Genomic DNA, 17,734 nt, shown 5'->3' on the forward strand with positions numbered 1-17,734 from the left:
CCTGTGGCTAGCTGGGGCCAGGGTTGCAGACCCCTGGTCTCTACGGGCGGATAACCAATCGCGCTGTCCGAATGCAGAAGACCGCACATCTCTCTGCAGGCACTCAGAGTCAAAGGGCGGCGCGGAGAAAACTTATTTCAAAGCATTTCTCCAATCCCGCAGTCTGGACAGGACTACCCACCTACATACCCCCCACCCCCCCACCAGGTGGATCGATACGTATTGGAAAGCCACTGAGCCTGGAGGGAGGGAGCGAGCCGGACGGCCATCGCTGCTCTCTCTCTCTCTCTCTCCTCGTCCCTGTCTTCTCTCTCCTCTCTCTCTCTCCCCTCTCTCCCTCTCTCCTCCCTCTCTCCCCCTCCTCCCTCTCTCCCTCTCTCCCTCCCTCCCTCCCTCCCTCCCAGGCCGCTAGTGCTCCCCATCCTAATGAACGGTTTATGGAGTCTTGCTTCTCACTCTTAGTTTTTTTATTTTTTATTCTTACAACACCCAGGAGGCTGAAGCGTCACAGCCAACACTTTCTGGGCGCGCTCCCTCCAGCTCCAGGGGGGGGAGGGGTGGGGGGTGATGATTGGGGGGGTTGGTGGGGGGGGGGAGGTGGGGGATTGTGAGTGATGATAAATCCAGTCGCACATCATTAACACAAACCAAACACCAAGCGGACACCTTCCATATCACCTCATTAGTGTGGCTCGGGCTGTTGGGTTTTTTTCCCCCCGGGTGGCAAGGTGGTGCAGTGGATAGCACTGTCACCTTACAGCAAGAAGGGCCTGGGTTCGAATCCCGACCGCGACATGCTTGTTAGGCTATCGTAACATTCCCGTAGGTATGAGTGATTGCGTGCTCGGTGGATTGGCGAACTGTCCAGGGTGTATTCACCAATGCATGCTGGGATAGGCACCAGCCCCGCCCCCCCCTTCCCATGAACCTGATCAGGAATAAGTGGATAATGGATGGATGGATGGATAAACTTATCAATTAATTGAAAACTGTTGTGTGGTGGGGAAGCTCTGAGGCCAGTGTGTTGTGGAGGTTATGCAAGCGTACTACACACACACACACACACACACACACACACACACACACACACACACACACACACACAAGCGCACCCCCTCACACACCCGCCGTGCGGTTTCGTACCTGTCCGTCGGGCTGCCTGGCTGGCTGAATGGGGCAGACATTTTCCTCCCTCGTTTTTAATTGCCCCCCAGGGGACCCCCCCCCCGGCGGGTCGCCGCCGAGCCCGGAGAAAAAGGGGCGGCTCGGCTCCTCGTTAGGCGGGAGAAAGGAGAGAAAAAAAACCCCCAAAGTTAGAAGGAGGCGCCGGACTCCCCCCTGGTTTGTCCGCCCTGTTTCGTTTGTTCCGTTTCGGCAGGTGTTCTTGAAAGCGTCGCAGTGCCGCAGGGCGCACGTCCCTTTTTTTCCAGCGCGTTTCCGGAACATTTTATCTTTCATGTGACCAGCTACTGTACTACAGATACGCACTTGAGCCGTTGAAGTTGTTAGCCTTTTATTCACGAAACGTGTATTTTCTAGCACGACTGAAATAGTTTTCCGGGACATTTTCTCATTTCCCACGCCTTTTCCGTGACTGGAAAATGGCGACAGAAACCCCGTGCTGTCTCGTCTCTCCGTTCCTTCGTAGACCCCGCCGACGGCCCCGCCCGGCCCCCAGATCCCGGTTAAATGACGACTCTTCGGTCACGCGGAGAGTTTGCTACCTGAAGCCGTGCAGAAAACACAGTGCAGAAATGACACCGCCATACGTAGCGCCGGCAGACTCTGCGTGACTAGCAATTTTAAGCCATTTATTTGTTTTATTTATTTATTTTTTCAAACGCTGGGCAATTCAACGTCGAACAAATGGATCGGCAAAAAAATGAAAAATAAACGGTAAGCCATGTTGGGTCTATAAACACTCACTCTTAGGCGGACGGGGATGTAATTGCGGCAGCGTGTTCTGTTACCTACACGGCTTTGTTGTGAAAGCCCGGATTCATAATTCTATGTGTCGGGGGGGGGGGGGGGGGGGGAGTGTGATGGAGGGGGTGGGGGTGGCGGTGGCAGACCTCATTCTGTAAACGAGAGAGCGGACATTTTGTGGCCGGCTACCGTGGCCGTGGTTTTGTTGTCCTCGCTGTCTGACGTGTGATTTGATTTGATGTAACGAAACGGCCTTGGATTCGGCCGAGCTGCTCCTGCGGGAGTCAGTCCGGCCCCTTCGTCGGGTCGGGAAGGGGGGGGGGGTAAAATGGCCTGACAGTCGCCGTCGGGTGGGGGGGGTGTTTCGAGGTCTGCTGGGAGTCTCAGCGACGTAAAAGAACAGAAGTAAAAGGACGAGTCCCTCGAGCCAAAAAAACTTGAGGTTTTATAAACCACCACACAGACCCCCTCGAGACCGTGTGGTCTTTTCAACCGCGCTGATTTCTACAGCTAATCAATAGCCCCCCCCCACCCCCACCCTCCCTGAATCCCACCCCCACCCCCGTAACCCTGCAAGTCTAACAGCACATTGTAGTCCTCAATTAAGGAAATTGATAAAACAGAATATAACTGAAATCTGAAAGGAAAAAACACAAAGAAAACAAGCAAAATAGACAGCAATGGAGCTCTAGGCTGAAAATACTAACTGTGTTCGCACGGTCAGTCATCGCCGATGCCTCCTTCTTCCTGATCCCACACTGGTATTTTCACCCGGTCCACCAAAACGGGATTCCGTTGACCTCCGACCTTTTCCTCCTCGTGGCGATGCACGCAAAGGGAACGTCTGCAAAGTGACAAGGGAGAGCAATCTGCCGATACTGAACGCCCTCATAAGCACCAACGGCAAGAGAGAAATGCGGTGTACTGTACTACCAACCCACCCCCTGCAAAAAAACAAAAAACCTCTGCCTCTCCCCTCTCCCAGCCCTGTCCCATTTGCAGTTTGCCTGACAGGGCGTAAAGGGGTTTGGGCGGATAGGTGGGGTAATTGATGGGCGGGACGGGCGAGCTGAATATCGGGCCATTTCTGCCTTAGTCACGGGTCAGCGGCGAGCTCGCGCCCCGGCCCAACTGAGCTCCGGGCGACCGTGTCCACACACAGGGGTGTGTGTGTGTGTGTGTGGGTGTGTGTGTGTGTGTGTGTGGGTGTGTGTGTGTGTGTGTGTGTGTGTGTGTGTGTGTGTGTGTGTGTGCATCTGTGGGTGTGTGTGTGTGTGTGTGTGCGTGTGTGTGTGTGTGTGTGTGTGCGTGTGTGTCTGTCGCTCTCTGACCGTGGTCAAGCCGTCGGAAGCCGGAGGCAGTGGGAGCACCTCCACTAAGGATTGTGGGATAGCACGCTGGAGAGCACGCAGTCTTCCCGCCACAAATGACCAGGAAACCCCACGATGCTCTGGAGAGGGCAGAAGCTCAATCAAACAACTAGGTGCCATCCCCCTCCTCAGTGTCCCTGCGTTCATTTTCCCATTAGTCTCTGATTATGTTCAGTACTGAGAACTACTGTATTACCCCCCCTTATTCTTCTGTGGTGGAGGGCTGGAGCCCTGCATTCTCCCATTTAATTCAGCACCCTCTTTCCAGTGCCTGGCCCCCCAGGCCCCATAATGGTAGACAGACACACCCGAAAGCCAGCATTTGAGCCGCTCCCTCTCCTAACGACCTGATTGTTTTTTTTTTTGTTTTTTTTGTTTTTTTTACAGGTGGCGCCGGACCCCGGGAGCCAATGGGAGAGTAGAAGAAGGAAAAAGGTGAAGACTATGAGGCCGGCCCCGTTTCCCTGACCGAAAAAAGAAAGAAAAAAATAAAAAAAACGCCCGAGAGGAACGCCGGCGAGACGCAAGCAGCAGTGACGGGGACCCCCGGGGGGAGAGCTGCATCACGGGATACAATGAGAACTCAGCTCCTGCTGCTGCTGTGGGTCGCCCTCTGTCTCCACGGAGACGCCGTGGCCTTTTTTTTCGGGAGGACTGCGGGGGGTGCTTTAGCGGGGTCGACGGGACAGGGGGGTGGCGACGGCGCGGCCCTGCGGCGCTCCAAACGAGGCTGGATGTGGAACCACTTCTTTCTCCTGGAAGAATACACCGGAACAGACTACCAGTATGTGGGGAAGGTATGCCATGATCTCCCTCCCTCTCTCTCTCTCTCACTCTCTCTCTCTCCATTTCTCCATCTCTCTGTCTCTCTCAATCTCCATCTCTCTCTGTCTCTCTCTTTCTCACTCTCTCTCTCTCTCTCTCTCTGCTCCACTCTCTCTCTGTCTCTCTCTCTTTCTCTCTCTCTCTGCGTGATGTGCACATTACTTCACAGTCTACTGAAATAATATAAATATGACTGAATGCACTGGGTGGATATTGCCTTGCAGAGCACAAGCTTGCAAGCGGTAGTGATCCAGGGTTCTGGATCTGGTGGTAGACTCTATATGCTAACTATACTGATGGGTACCGAGGGTGATTGCGCATTGGCGAAAACAGACAGATTTGTAACCTTATGGGAAAGATAAAAACCCAGTCCCGCCGATTCTGTTCCTGGCGCACCTGCCGCTGGAAAAATCAACAGCGACGCGGAGGGACGGCCGCAGACCAGCGTCACTCCGCCACCGTTTTCCCGCAGTTATGTGGAAAATCGCTTCTGTGTTTGTTCCAGATGCTGAGCATTAACACGCCCGGGGGAATGGTCTCTGCAACCTGATGTTTTCCTGTTAAAGGGATCACAGTTCTTTCTGCTGGGACAAGCCCGTTGCGACGTGTGAGGGAATAGGCAGCCTATAACCTCGGAGTTGTTTTTGAGATAGATTCAACATCAGGTTTTTGCCAGACACCTCCTCCCCCCCCTCCCCCCCCACCCCCAGTGATGTAGAAAGAGAAGCAACAGTGAATGGCTTCTTTCCATGCTTCATTTAATTCAGTGCAATTCCATTTTATTTCATTTCATTTCTGCGGGCATTTTTTATTTATTTATTTTTTTCTTTACAAGAGAGACCATTATAAAAAATAAAAAGAAAACCTCTTTGGAAAATGTAAAATGTGATAGATTCCACCCGGGCCTGGATTCCATCCCCCCCCACCCCCCCCAAAAAAAAAAAAAAAAAAACCCAAAACTGCAACTGAGGTTAAAAAAGAAAAACCTCCCCAGTGAAAAGAAAATCTCTGGCAAGAAAAACACTCCCCAGTGGGAAGCGATCTTAGGTGGGGGGGGGGGGGGTGTCTTGCCTAGAGGAGGAGCTCGTCCTCATCCCAGTGCCCTACCCGTGAATCAAACCTATGACATTTAGGTCACAAGACCAGTTCCTTACCCATTACACTACTCTGCCGCCCTGACTTGGATTAATGAATCGCTGGCCGGGTCTAAAACCTGAGAGAGATAGCGCATCTCTTTGGAGGTTCTTTCTACAGGTCTTCGCTCTCTCTTTCCCCGGTGGGGTTAGCTAGGCCGAGGTGCCCGTCCTCCAGGCCCCTGGCGATCAGATAAGAGGAGAGCGGCAAAGGGAATGCATACGTACGAGAATGCAGATTTTATAGGCATCTATAGGAAATACAGGAAGTACCCCGGGTTCACCAGGTGACCAGTTTCTCCACCTGTGATCATGTGATCGTGGCTTCAGTCTGACCTGTTGATCCAAAATGGCGTCTTTACAGCACGATGGGACATCCAGACCTCCAGGTGATTGGCGGTGGGGACCAAGAACCAGGAGAGGGTCAGGGCTCGTCTTCAGCGAATTTAAGTACGCGGATATACGTGAATTATTTAAAGTGTTAACACGACAGAAGTCGCAGGACGAATCACAGATTTGCTCCCTGCTCTAAAGTTTGTACCTGAACGTACATGTTTAGCATGCGTGTGTCGGGCTGCGGTGGTATTATGGGAGATGAGACGAGACCACGTATGGGAGATGAGATGGAGATGAGACCCCGTAGCGGCATGCTCCATTCATGAGCGTCTGCCAGCGAGCTTTGATGTGTCCGTCCCATAGGCACTGAGCCCCCCCCCCTGCTGGGTCTGGGCTGCCGTCCATGCTGTCCATATTAGACCACCGTGGGGAAAATGTGCGTGCTGCCAAACCGTAGCATTGGTATTTATTTTTTTATTTTATTTAGCTTTATTTTATTTTTCTGTTTTTTCATTCATTTTTAGTGGGGGGGGGGTGGGGGGATGGGTTCTTGATTGTAGTGGGAAAGAAAGACATAACATCAGCTAAGATTATGCTTTGCCAAAAGAGCCCCATCCACAATAAAGGAACCCAGTTTATGATCTTATTACATGTAGTCACCAAGGTCAGCTTGTTTCGCTTTTTTCTCTCTTTTTTTTTTGGGGGGGGGGGCGCGTCTGGATGATGCTGGCACTTGACATTCCTCCGGAGCGCTTAGAGGACTGGGGGGGTCCAGATTGATGAGATTCTGCCGACAATGCCCTCTACTCCGTCTTGACTTTCAGGATTACTCTTGAACATTTCAGAAAAGTTCTGTGCCTGAGTTTGGGCTGGGGAGCGTGGGACCAAAAAGATGGTGGAGATCAAGAGTTGCCTCTCTGTCCCTCTCATTGAACAAGAAATTGCCTTCTCTTATAGTTTTTCTTTTTCTTTTTTAATAAATTTGCCCCACAGCATGGTAGAAAATTTCCAATTTCCACCCCAAAATGGGAATACCGAATTGTCTGAAAAATGGAGCCGAGTTCAAATGCGACCCCCATCTGCCGTTTTTGGAGAGTGTGATCGTCCACGGTTATCTCCTCCAAAATACATGGTGTCGCCAGCTGCTTCTTTTCACACCGCAGACGACAGCCAATCGGCATAGAGCGGAGTCAGAGGAAGACCTTCCATACGCGGCTTTCGCATGCAGTTCGCGGGCGCTCGATTGACCATCGGGTCGCTACATAGCTGACCCGCCCGTACCCTGGGCAACACACTCACCAGTTCCACATCGCCCTCTGGACGTGCCGGCCGCGGTCGGCACTGGCATAGTTCCAGATTTGATCCCGAGCCAAGCGAGCCGCCCAGAAGCCCCATCTCTTATTGTTTTTAATGTGCAACGTGTAAAGTGAGATTGTACTGTTGAGCCCAGGAAAGTTCCGGGCCCTCCTGTCTCCACTCAGAGAGAAACCATTATAAGCAACTGGACGAGCCAGAGTGCATTCCCGTCTAAAGGGCTTTCATGGTAGAGAGCGTGGTTGGGAAAGAGCTCTCTGAGTGCTCTGGCAAAAACAACCAGGGGTGAATTATCACGTTTAAGCATGAAGGTGCATCCAGAAACGAGACTGCGTCTGAGGACATGACAGTACAGTACATTTAAACAGGCACTTTTATCCTGAGCCACTTGCACTACTGATGCATTTTCGCATGTATCCTAATCAAACATTCAACCAACTGCCGCCCAATGGAGTGTAGTTAAGTGTAGTTGGTTAAGTCAAGTATTTGTGAAACTGGGTTCTCATCGTTAGCATTTAGCAGTGTACCTGCTTGTGTATGAAGGTAAATGGGTGATTATTTACTGTCCCCCACAACCCTCAGTGGTGGGCTCCTGCACCTGTACACACACACGCACACACACACATAAACACACACACACATATAAACATTAATGTACATGCACTCATACACTCTGCCATTTCATTTATTTACAATGTGCGCATATGCTGTCCAAAAAACGTAAAAATTGAAATCGTAAAACGTGCTGTTTCAGATTGCATTAGCGAGGCCTCACTTGAGCATGCATCGTGTGAATGAAAGTGCAATTCATTTCGCTCTAATCTCTTGCTACAATCTATAATGGGAATTAAAATATCAGATATTTGAGATGTCTGATATCTGAACTACATTTCCTTCTTGGCACCGCAAATGATGCGCCAGTATTCAAATTGAAATGCTTTATCGATTGACTGTACATTTAATTTAACTTTGCAGTACCGTAATGCCAAAAGTGAAAATGGAAATGGCGTTTGGGTTAGAAATTTAATTTCCTCTGTGGGACCGGTCCAATCGTCAGAATGAAATATTTTGGGTCCGATGTGAACACTTTGGTGAAACCCGAGAAGCTCCATGTGTATTGCAGTCTTCCATTATTAATGTTTTCATTGCTAACTTCAGTTCTTCACTGCTCATTCACAGATTTGGGTAAAGATATGGATCGTTGCATTTGACTGTAGTTGTATTTGTGAGGACGACTTGCGGTGTGGAGAAGAGAAAAGTATTTAGTTAACGCTGACTATGGAGGGTCCTTCACATGAGCTATTCAACTCCATAAGCGCTGCATAACACCATTACAAGCAGTGTGCGGACGTTCATCCTGTAAATGCCGATGTCAGTAACTGTGAATAGGCACACGGTGAATGGGAAACTGGGAGATGGAGCCAGTACAACGCGCTTCCTGTTTCTCGCAGTCGAAGAACCAGAGAACCCGAGGTCAAGCTCCCGCTTCCGTGACCGCGTGACCTCATCGCCCGCTGGCCGACGTGCTGCGAGCGGTAATTTGCGGGGGATAAATAGCGGTGTCTTTTAAACGCGCCCGGGGACGGGTCGGAGCGCATAAAGGGAGGGACTGAAAGGGGAGCAGTGCGGTGCGGATGGCCGGCGAGAGAGAGAGAGCCTGATAGCGTTCCATTAGGAGTGACAAACAAGGGAGCCCTTTCGAAAAGCTCGCGCTCGGACCCACGGACGGACGGACGGACGGACGGGAAGGGGGAAAGGTGAGATCGGGGGCTTCCGCCCCGCTTGATTGGACAGATCCGTCTCCGGCGCGGCGTCCGTGAACGCTTCGTCCGCAGCACTGAATCTGGAGAGAGAGAGAGAGAGAGAGAGAGAGAGAGAGAGAGAGAGAGAGAGAGAGAGAGAGAGGAGAGAGAAGGGAGAGAGAGAGAGAGGAGAGAGATAGAGAGGAGGTAGAGAGAGGGAGAGAGATGAGATGGAGAGAGGGGGTGGAGAGAGAGAGAGGAGGTAGAGAGAGGGAGAGAGATGAGATGGAGAGAGGAGGTGGAGAGAGAGATAGAGAGGAGGTAGAGCGAGGGAGAGAGAGAAAGAGAGAGAGAATGAGCGAGAGAGAGAGAGAGAGGGAGGGAAAGAGAGAGAGAGACAGTGTGAGTTGGGGGGCAGCCCCAAAAGGAGAGACAGACCTTTTATTCCCCTTTGTTATTTAACACTTAGGGGAGACAAACAATTTCGTGTTACACAACATTTCACAAAGCGCAAAAACCAGTAGAAACACAACAGAAATCACAAAAACCCCTAGCGAAACACACACAAACTAAAGTAAACCCCCCCCCCTACCCCCTACTGAAAATGTGTGGTGCTCATTTTCCTCGCTGATGAGAAACCCAAATTCAGAGCCTCATTAGCAAGCGCACTGTGTGTGTGTGCTGATTCAGTGGGCTATAGTTGAGGGGGATTCTCTTTTTACCTTCTTTAAAGTGAATATTACTACTGAAAAAGAAACTGACAAAGGGAAAATAGCCACTGGTTTTTCGAGTACCAGCATATCTGATAAGGTGTACGGAGTTCCAGATAAGGCTTGGTCCAGGCCCAGTGGGTGTGTTCTGGGGGACATTTGAAACAAGCGTTTTGTTTTTTTTTTGGGGGGGAGGGTGGGGGGGTTAAAATTCATTTTCACTTGCTCTCTGATAACATCCCTCTGGTGGAGCTAGAGATTGCAGGAGGGGGGATGGGGGGGGGGAAGACGAAAAGATGGAGAGCCCCCACCCCCAACCCCCCCCCCCTGGGCTGTGTGACTCAGCTCTTGAGCTGGGATATCTGGGGGTAGCTGAATCCTCTGAGCCCCTCTGGGCTTTGGGCTCCACTCATGTTCCTGATTACCAGCTGCTCACCTCCACAACTCCTTAACATTGCAGAGACCCTGAACCACAGCGCTCCCCAGTGGACACGCAGGTAGACAGGTACCCAGGCCAGAGAGACAGACAGACAGGTAGACAGGTCCCAGGCCAGAGAGACAGATATACCAGTAGACAGGTACTCAGGAAAGAGAGACAGACAGACAGACAGACAGGTACTCAGGCCAGAGAGACAGATATACCAGTAGACAGGTACTCAGGAAAGAGAGACAGACAGACAGACAGACAGGTACTCAGGCCAGAGAGACAGATATACCAGTAGACAGGTACTCAGGAAAGAGAGACAGACAGACAGACAGACAGGTACCCAGGCCAGAGAGACAGATATACCAGTAGACAGGTACTCAGGAAAGAGAGACAGACAGGCAGGTAGACAGGTGCCCAGGCAAGACAGACAGACATACCGGTAGACAGGTACTCAGGCAAGAGAGACAGACAAACAGATGAGCCAGGCAGGCAGACAGACAGACAGACAGGAGAGGCAGACAAGCAAGTAGACTGTCAGGCCAGTTTGTGACAGAATCATTTCCATGAAAATAGCTGTCTGAGCACATGCATGTGTGTGTGCACGCGTGTCTGTGTCTGTGTGTGTGCACATGCGTGCGTGTCTATGTCTGCTGTCTGACAGGATCTATATGACTTTATCTCCTTCTGTCCAGCCAACCCCGTTCTAACAAGTAAAAGACATTCAGCTGAAACGGAGGCTGAGCCGTTTAAAAAAATAAATAAATAAAAAAGACTTAATTAAAAGATAACATTTTAATGTATTGCTGAACAGACAGACAAGAAGCATAGCGGTTTCGGCAGAATGCGCTTCCCCGATAGGTGACCCCGAAGGTCAGGCCCCTAACCGAGGAAATGGCGGCTGTTGTAATTAATTCAATTAGTGAGGAATGGGACAGATAGCCTCCGCAGATAGCAGGCTAGCCTGGGTGTGAGGGTGCGGGAGGGGCAGAAGCTGTGCGTTTGGAATATGACCGTGCTGGAAACAGGACGTTCACATCACCTCCATTAACAGCTATGGGGACTGCTCAGGCCTACGCAGTGCAGTGACAGGTGAGCATGTTGTAGGACAACCCTGGACTGAAATCATGTAAACCATGACTGGCAGATGTAATCTGCATCTTGGAAATTATTTATGTTTTATTTAATTTATTTAAGTTATTTTTTTTAAATCAGATCAGAAGTAAGATGGTTTGTGTGTGTGTGTGTGCGTGTGTGTGTGCGTGTGTGCATGCACGTGTGTCTGCATGCGTGTGTGTGTGCGTGTGGTCATGGTGGGGGGGGGTGGGGGGTTGGTGGTTTGATTGGCAGTTCACATGGGGCGGGTCTCAGGGGATTTTTTTTCCTTCCGCCAGGGTTTAATTGTATCTTCGATAAAATCGATCGGAGGACGTAAATCTGCGTGGGCGACCAGATTGATTTCTGAGAGTTTTTTTTTTTTTTTCCCTGACGTGAGTGACAGAGCTACAGTAAATTTCTGTTGCCATGGGAGACGATGAGGAATGAGGCCAGATGAAGACCCAGGGTGTGGGAATGGAGGGGGGGGGGGGGGTTAGGGGGGGCAGAGTGCACAGACATCTACTACAGCAACTTCCTGTACATGTCAGCCACGCATTGCTGATGGGACCATCACACCCCCCCCCCCCAACCAAGCTTAAAACTAAAATAAAACCTGCCCTCCCCCACATCATGGTAATTCCTGTAATTATTGTAATGTACTGTGAGAATTTGAATAGCGGCCTGAGCTGTTTCGGCGGCGCTCATGCTGTAAAAATAGCGGTGTAATGACAGGCTTAATCAATTTCACTTTGCACCGAATCTCTCCCAGAGGCACACCTAGCTGGACCAGAGCTTTTTTTTTTTTTTTTTTTCCTCTTTTTCACTCCCCTGCTGTTTATTTCCAGTATCTGCCGTCGAACCTGACGGTGATAAAGGACTGTTTATACGAAAAGACACGCTCCTTCTCCGCCGCGCCGCCCTCTCACAGCGTAATAAATGAATGAAAAGGGCCGCCGGCAGCCGAAGTGGAGCGGCGCGTGAATCTGGTAGGAGGACCCCGAGGCAGCGGGGTGACCACTGCAGCGGAGCTCCGCCCACCCGGGGGGGCAATGAAAGAGTCAGCAGGGGAGCCCCCCATACGGGCTCTGTTTAAGAAAACAGCCTTCCTTCCTTTCATTCATTCATTCATTCATTTCAGTGGTTCTTATATAAGGGGATTCTTACATCTCTTCCCTCTCCCTGTGTGCGTGTTTGTGTGTGTGCGCGTACATGTGTTTTTGTGTGTGTGTGTTTATGTGTGTGTGCGTGCGTGCGTTCATGCGCGTGTGCGTATACATATTTCAAGTCTTTAATAATATTGTAACTTTTCTGATGGTGAGCAGTGTATTGTCCCAGTGCGAATTTGTCAACCGTTTTATTTCTTGATTTGTTTTTAAAAGCTAACGACACTTTCTCTATTTTCTGCGACGGCATAAACACGTTCACGGGTTTTCATGTCTGAATTAAGAGGTCGCAGTCCGATGAGCTGTTGCTCAGGCAGGGATGTATTTCTGAGACCTGGGCTGAGACTGTGACTGCCCTTGACCATGAATGGGGATTTTCACCACTTCCTGTTTCCTCACTGTTTCTGAAATAAGGGATGTATGCTTTGAGTGTGAGTGAATTTGAACCAAATTAAAATCTAAAGCACTCAGTGCATGGCTTAAAATGTGGTGGGGGTGGGGGGGGAGGGGGGTGTGATGTTGTGGGTGTGGGGAGGGGGAATCTGTGTTAACAAACTATCTGGGACCAAATCAGACGCTTTGCAGAAGTCATACATCATAAGACACATTAAGGATGCTTGTTTCATTTAAAGAAACAGTTTTAAAGGTTATTCTTACACAACTGTGCAACTGCAGAGGACAGGCTAATTTATCACAGTGAGCCACAGACTTGTGGAAGAATTCCACAGTTAAAGTGGCCTTTTCCACAAGACAATGTTGTAAATGAGGGTAAATTCTCCTGGACCGGGTACAGGTTTAGAATTTACAACCAGAGAGTCGTTCAGACGATTGATTTGCTTAATATTTTGACCTATGAGGACTCGTCAGGAAGAACATTTCATTGAAATATTAATCAAAAGGACCTTGAGCTCCAGCTGAGAATGTGAACTAAAAGATATTCTTCAGTTTGAGTTCTGTTGATAGAACGAGGGGACATTGGAAGTTAGCAAAAGGTAAATTCTGTACAGACATTAGGAAGAATTTTATTCATGCAGAGTTGCCAATGTGTGGAATAGCCTGCCAGGTCACTTAGTAGAGAGAGAAACTCTGGGGATTTTCAAGAATAGGCTTGATACTATCTAGTCTGTTGATAATCAGAGCACTAATTTAGTCAGGAAATTGACGAGCATAGTTGGGCTGAATGGCCTGTTCTCGTCATTATGTTATGTTAGGTTAAATATTCGACTAAAATCTCAGCGTAAATTGAAGTGATGCTGATGTTGAGATGGTGACCTTCAATATGTCATTGCACTTGAGTATTACTTTAGTTTCCACATCTGCAGTCTATCTGACTGTGACTCGCACTCAAGTCACAGCTGTAGTCTATGTGACTGTGACTAGGTCACTGTGAGTCTCTCACTGAAGACTCCTTTGCAGTGGTCTATGTTGCTCCGAGGCTCTCTCTAGTCTCCACTGTTAGTGTGTCCGCACTTGTAGTCTATATCGTTGAGATTCTCACTGCAGTCTCCACACTTTTAGTGTATATCATTGAGTCTCACTGCAGTCTCCACACATGTAGTCTATGTCATTGAAAGTCTCACTGTAGTATCCACACTTGTGGTCTATATCATTGAGAGCCTCACTGCAGTATCCACACTTGTGGTCTATATCATTGAGAGTCTCACTGCAGTCTCCACACTTGTGGTCTATATCATTGAGAGTCTCACTGCAGGCTCCACACTTGTAGTCTATATCATTGAGAGTCTCACTGCCGTCTCCAAACTTGTAGTCTATATCATTGAGAGTCTCACTGCCGTCTCCAAACTTGTAGTCTATATCATTGAGAGTCTCACTGCTGTCTCCTCTCCACAGCTCCACTCAGACCAGGACAGAGGGGACGGCAGTGTGAAGTACGTTCTCAATGGAGATGGGGCCGGCACCTTGTTTCTGATCGACGAAAACTCGGGAGACATTCACGCCACCAAGAGGCTGGACAGGGAGGAGAAAGCCTACTACACACTGCGTGCTCAGGCAGTCAACAAATTCACCAACCATCCCCTGGAGCCCGAGTCTGAGTTCATCATCAAGATCCACGACATCAACGACAACGAGCCCAAGTTCTCCAAGGAGGTGTACACCGCCAGCGTCCCAGAAATGGTAGAAGTCGGTACGTTTCAAACACGTGGTTTTACTTCTTAAAATCTGAAAACTGTTTTAAATAGCGTATCTTGTTTCTTTATCCTGCAATCAAGCACTCAGTTTAACTTAAGTGTTTGCGGGTTGGCTGTGAGAGTAGATGACAGAAAACAGAAAGGGAAAAAAACTGTGCCCTAAGAACCTGATTTACTAAGACATTCAGCACACACTAAACTAGCAACATAACCGGTGATTGGTGTAAAACAAGTACCATGACCAATCATTGGTCATGTTATTGATCTTTCATGTGCTAACAGGTTTTGCATGTTCTAAAGCTTTTAGTAGGCCCTAAGGGTCCAAAAAAGAATAAATGAAGGCAAATCCAATACCCTGGATTATTAACGACTTCAAAAGAAGCATCACCTTTTTATTATTAAATCTATAATATGTATAATGGTTATGACCTCCTTTCAGTGGTAACAGTGTCTCGAGGTTGCAGAAATTGTTTGTGGTCAGTTTATGTTTACAGCTAAGAAAACAAAAAAAAAAGATAATAAACTTATCAATGTAATATTGTTGATATGTAATCTCAGTCAGATTCCTAACGACAGAACCCTGAAACATGGAAAGAAAAAGAAAAACAAAAATGTAAAAATATATTTCTCGTGTCAGAAAAGCATCACTGCATTCTCCTTTAAGAGCATTACATTGTTTTGCTGTTTTGATCCCAAAAGCTTCCCTCTGACGTATTGAGCAGAGTCAGAAAAACAGGGCCTGATGGAGCCCTAAAAAAAAAGGGGGGGAGGGGGACAAATTTCCCCACCGATATCCCATGGTGCCATATGGCGGTTCTAATGCCGCACAAAAACACTATCCACTACGGGAGTTTGATCCTGGGAGTTCAGTGTTTGGGAGGAGTCCCAGTGGCAGTCGAGGGGTTAAACTGATTAGTCAAGAGATCAACAGACAATTTACAAGCAGATACGTAAAGTAAACAAACGATAATAACCAATTGGGTTTAATGGGAGTGGGGGTGGGTGGGAGGGGGGGGGGGTTTGCCTGTGTGCTCAGCAGAATTGTAGGTCAGACGTTATTTTCCCTCCCTTTAATGGTTCAGGGGATGCGGACGCCGGCTCATTAACCGCATAAACAAATTGAATTCGGCAGCCAGGTTTAACGAGCGCGAGGAGCAATCGGACGCGGCGGAACGCCCGGCCGCGCCGCGAACACGGATGACATCATTCCCCGCGGAACGCTGAGATGATCACCTGATAAGATGTAAAGCAAAGGAAAAGGGGGGGGGGGGGTGCTTGGACACTGACGGATTTCTATCTGTTTTGTAGATAGCATGTTCCACTGGAGGCCAGAGAGGAAGAAACAAGGGAAAGAGGGAGGGAGGGAGGGAGGGAGGGGTGAGAGAGAGGTAGAGAGGAGAGAGAGAGAGAGAGAGAGATTTAGCTACCCAGCTGGCACCGAAATATTCCAGGAATGTTGCTGAGCATTCTGGTTGAATTCCAATTTGTTTGTGAGATAGCATTGCTTTATCCACAGACAGAGCACTAGTGTCTGATGTTCCAAAAAAAAGTTATGTCAAAGATTCAGGGGAAATGTTCCATTGACGTCACATACGCAGATACTGAATTAGCCAGGAAAAACATCACGGTCGATAACAATTTCAAAAAAAACTTTTTGAACATTTTTGACTTTCCCATTAACTCAATTTCAAATAATTCAATTGAATCATCGAGAGTAAAAAGAAGTTCCATGAGACGTAGCAGATGAAAAGCAAACTGTGTGCTTGGTTCTATGAAAGATAATTTACTGGTCATGTGCTTTCAACTATACAAGTGTGATCATATGCAGAAATATCACGACGCAAGTCTTGATAAGTCCTGAACGAGATTTGAGTGGAGCGTCTGTAAGTGACGTCAGATTCACAACCTCAGTTTCCTCCTCCTCCTCCTCCTCTTCCTCCTCCTTATACTTCACCTTCACTTCGCTGGCTCTACGCCAAGCAGACATGCCGAGTTAGGATTTTATAGGATTTTATAGGATTTTATTTTTTCCTCCGCTCAGTGCCAGGCTTAAAATTTGTTTTTGAACTTCGGGTCAAACAGAAAGGCGCAATACGCGCCACTGCCAGCACAAATTTTAAGGAACCCGTGACGGTTCCTGGTGAGGGAAGTATCGACAGTTCAGAAAACGAGGGGAGATTTCTTAACACAGAATTTGCTCATTGTTGAACCACCCTGAAGACACACTGCCCTTTTCTTCCTTTCCCAGGCACCAATGTGGCACAGGTGACCGCGACGGACGCGGACGACCCCACGTACGGAAACAGCGCCAGGCTGGTCTACAGCATCCTGCAGGGGCAGCCCTACTTCTCTGTGGAGCCCGACACAGGTCAGCAGGACCGCCGACTCGACCGCAGCCTTTGCGCAATATCCACGGGCAGACATATACGCGAGGATGACCGCCTCCCTTCTCACCGGCTACAGAAACTCAGAAGGATCGTTTAAATCGTCTAGTCCGTTTCCTTTAATACACGAAGGATGCGATCGCGGTCCCGATACCTGGCCACCACCAGCACTCTGAGATAGGCTGTAGTCAGACCGGTTTATGAGAGGAGGAGAGAAAGAGAGAGAGAGAGGGGGGGTGGAGAGAGATTACAACATGAGAGTGAGAGAGGGAGGGGGAAGAGAGATGGAAAAAGACAGATTAGAGCACGAGAGAGAGAGAGAGAGAGAGAACAACGTACAGTCCCATGAAAAAAGCATTTGTCTCCTTACTGATTTCCTGTATTATGGCATATTTGTCACAGTGAATGGTTTCCGATCTTTAAACAAAATGTAATTTTAGACAAAGGGAAATGAGGAAATACAAAACAATGATCAAACACCCTTATCACCCATGTGAAAAAGCAATTGCCCCTTCAGATACTCAGTCAACCAATTAACCAAATTTAATTGATAATTAGATTCAGCTGATTGAACACTGGCGGGCTTGATTGCAACCTTCCCTGTTGATTCTAAACCTCGCTCATATTGAACCTAACCGTCAGAGTGATGTAGCCGCCGCAAAGTTTCTACAAGCACACTATGTCACGTTCAAAGGACATTCCAGAAGAGATGAGAAAAAAGTTGTTAAAATATATCAGTCTTATATATATCAGAAAGCGGTACAAAGCCATTTCTCAGGCTCTGGAACTTCACTGAACCACGGTGAGAGCCATTATCTCCAAATTGAGAACACTTAGAACGGCAGTGAATCTTCCTGGCATGCCAAAATGTCTCCAAGAGCACAGCCACAACTCACCCAGGAAGTCACAAAATGATCCCAGAAGAACATCCAAAGAACTGCAGGCCTCTCCAGCCTTAGCTAAGGTCAGTGTTCATGACTCCGCAATAAGGCAAAAATGGGATTAATTTGGAAGTAGCAAGGTAGAAACCACTTCTAGCCCAAGAGAAGCATCTCACATTTGCAAAGAAGTAGCTGTATGATCCCCAAGCCTTTTGGGATAATGTACTTAAACAATAATAACGATGTACTTTTTGGATGGCACACGTCCCATTGTGTCT

General features: G+C 48.6%; 1 protein-coding gene across 1 annotated transcript in view; it reads left to right on the plus strand.

Annotated features, from left to right (window-relative positions):
- Positions 1-17,734, plus strand: part of LOC135254162 (cadherin-10-like) — a 55,343-nt gene that overhangs the window by 19,564 nt on the left and 18,045 nt on the right. The window contains exons 2-4 of the mRNA XM_064334142.1: positions 3,684-4,093; positions 13,893-14,187; positions 16,440-16,559. Of these exons, the coding sequence (XP_064190212.1) occupies positions 3,872-4,093; positions 13,893-14,187; positions 16,440-16,559 (637 nt within the window). The 5' untranslated portion in view covers positions 3,684-3,871. The remainder of the gene's footprint in view (positions 1-3,683; positions 4,094-13,892; positions 14,188-16,439; positions 16,560-17,734) is intronic.

The sequence above is a fragment of the Anguilla rostrata genome, chromosome 4, assembly GCF_018555375.3.
Source record: "Anguilla rostrata isolate EN2019 chromosome 4, ASM1855537v3, whole genome shotgun sequence".
NCBI lineage: Eukaryota > Metazoa > Chordata > Actinopteri > Anguilliformes > Anguillidae > Anguilla > Anguilla rostrata.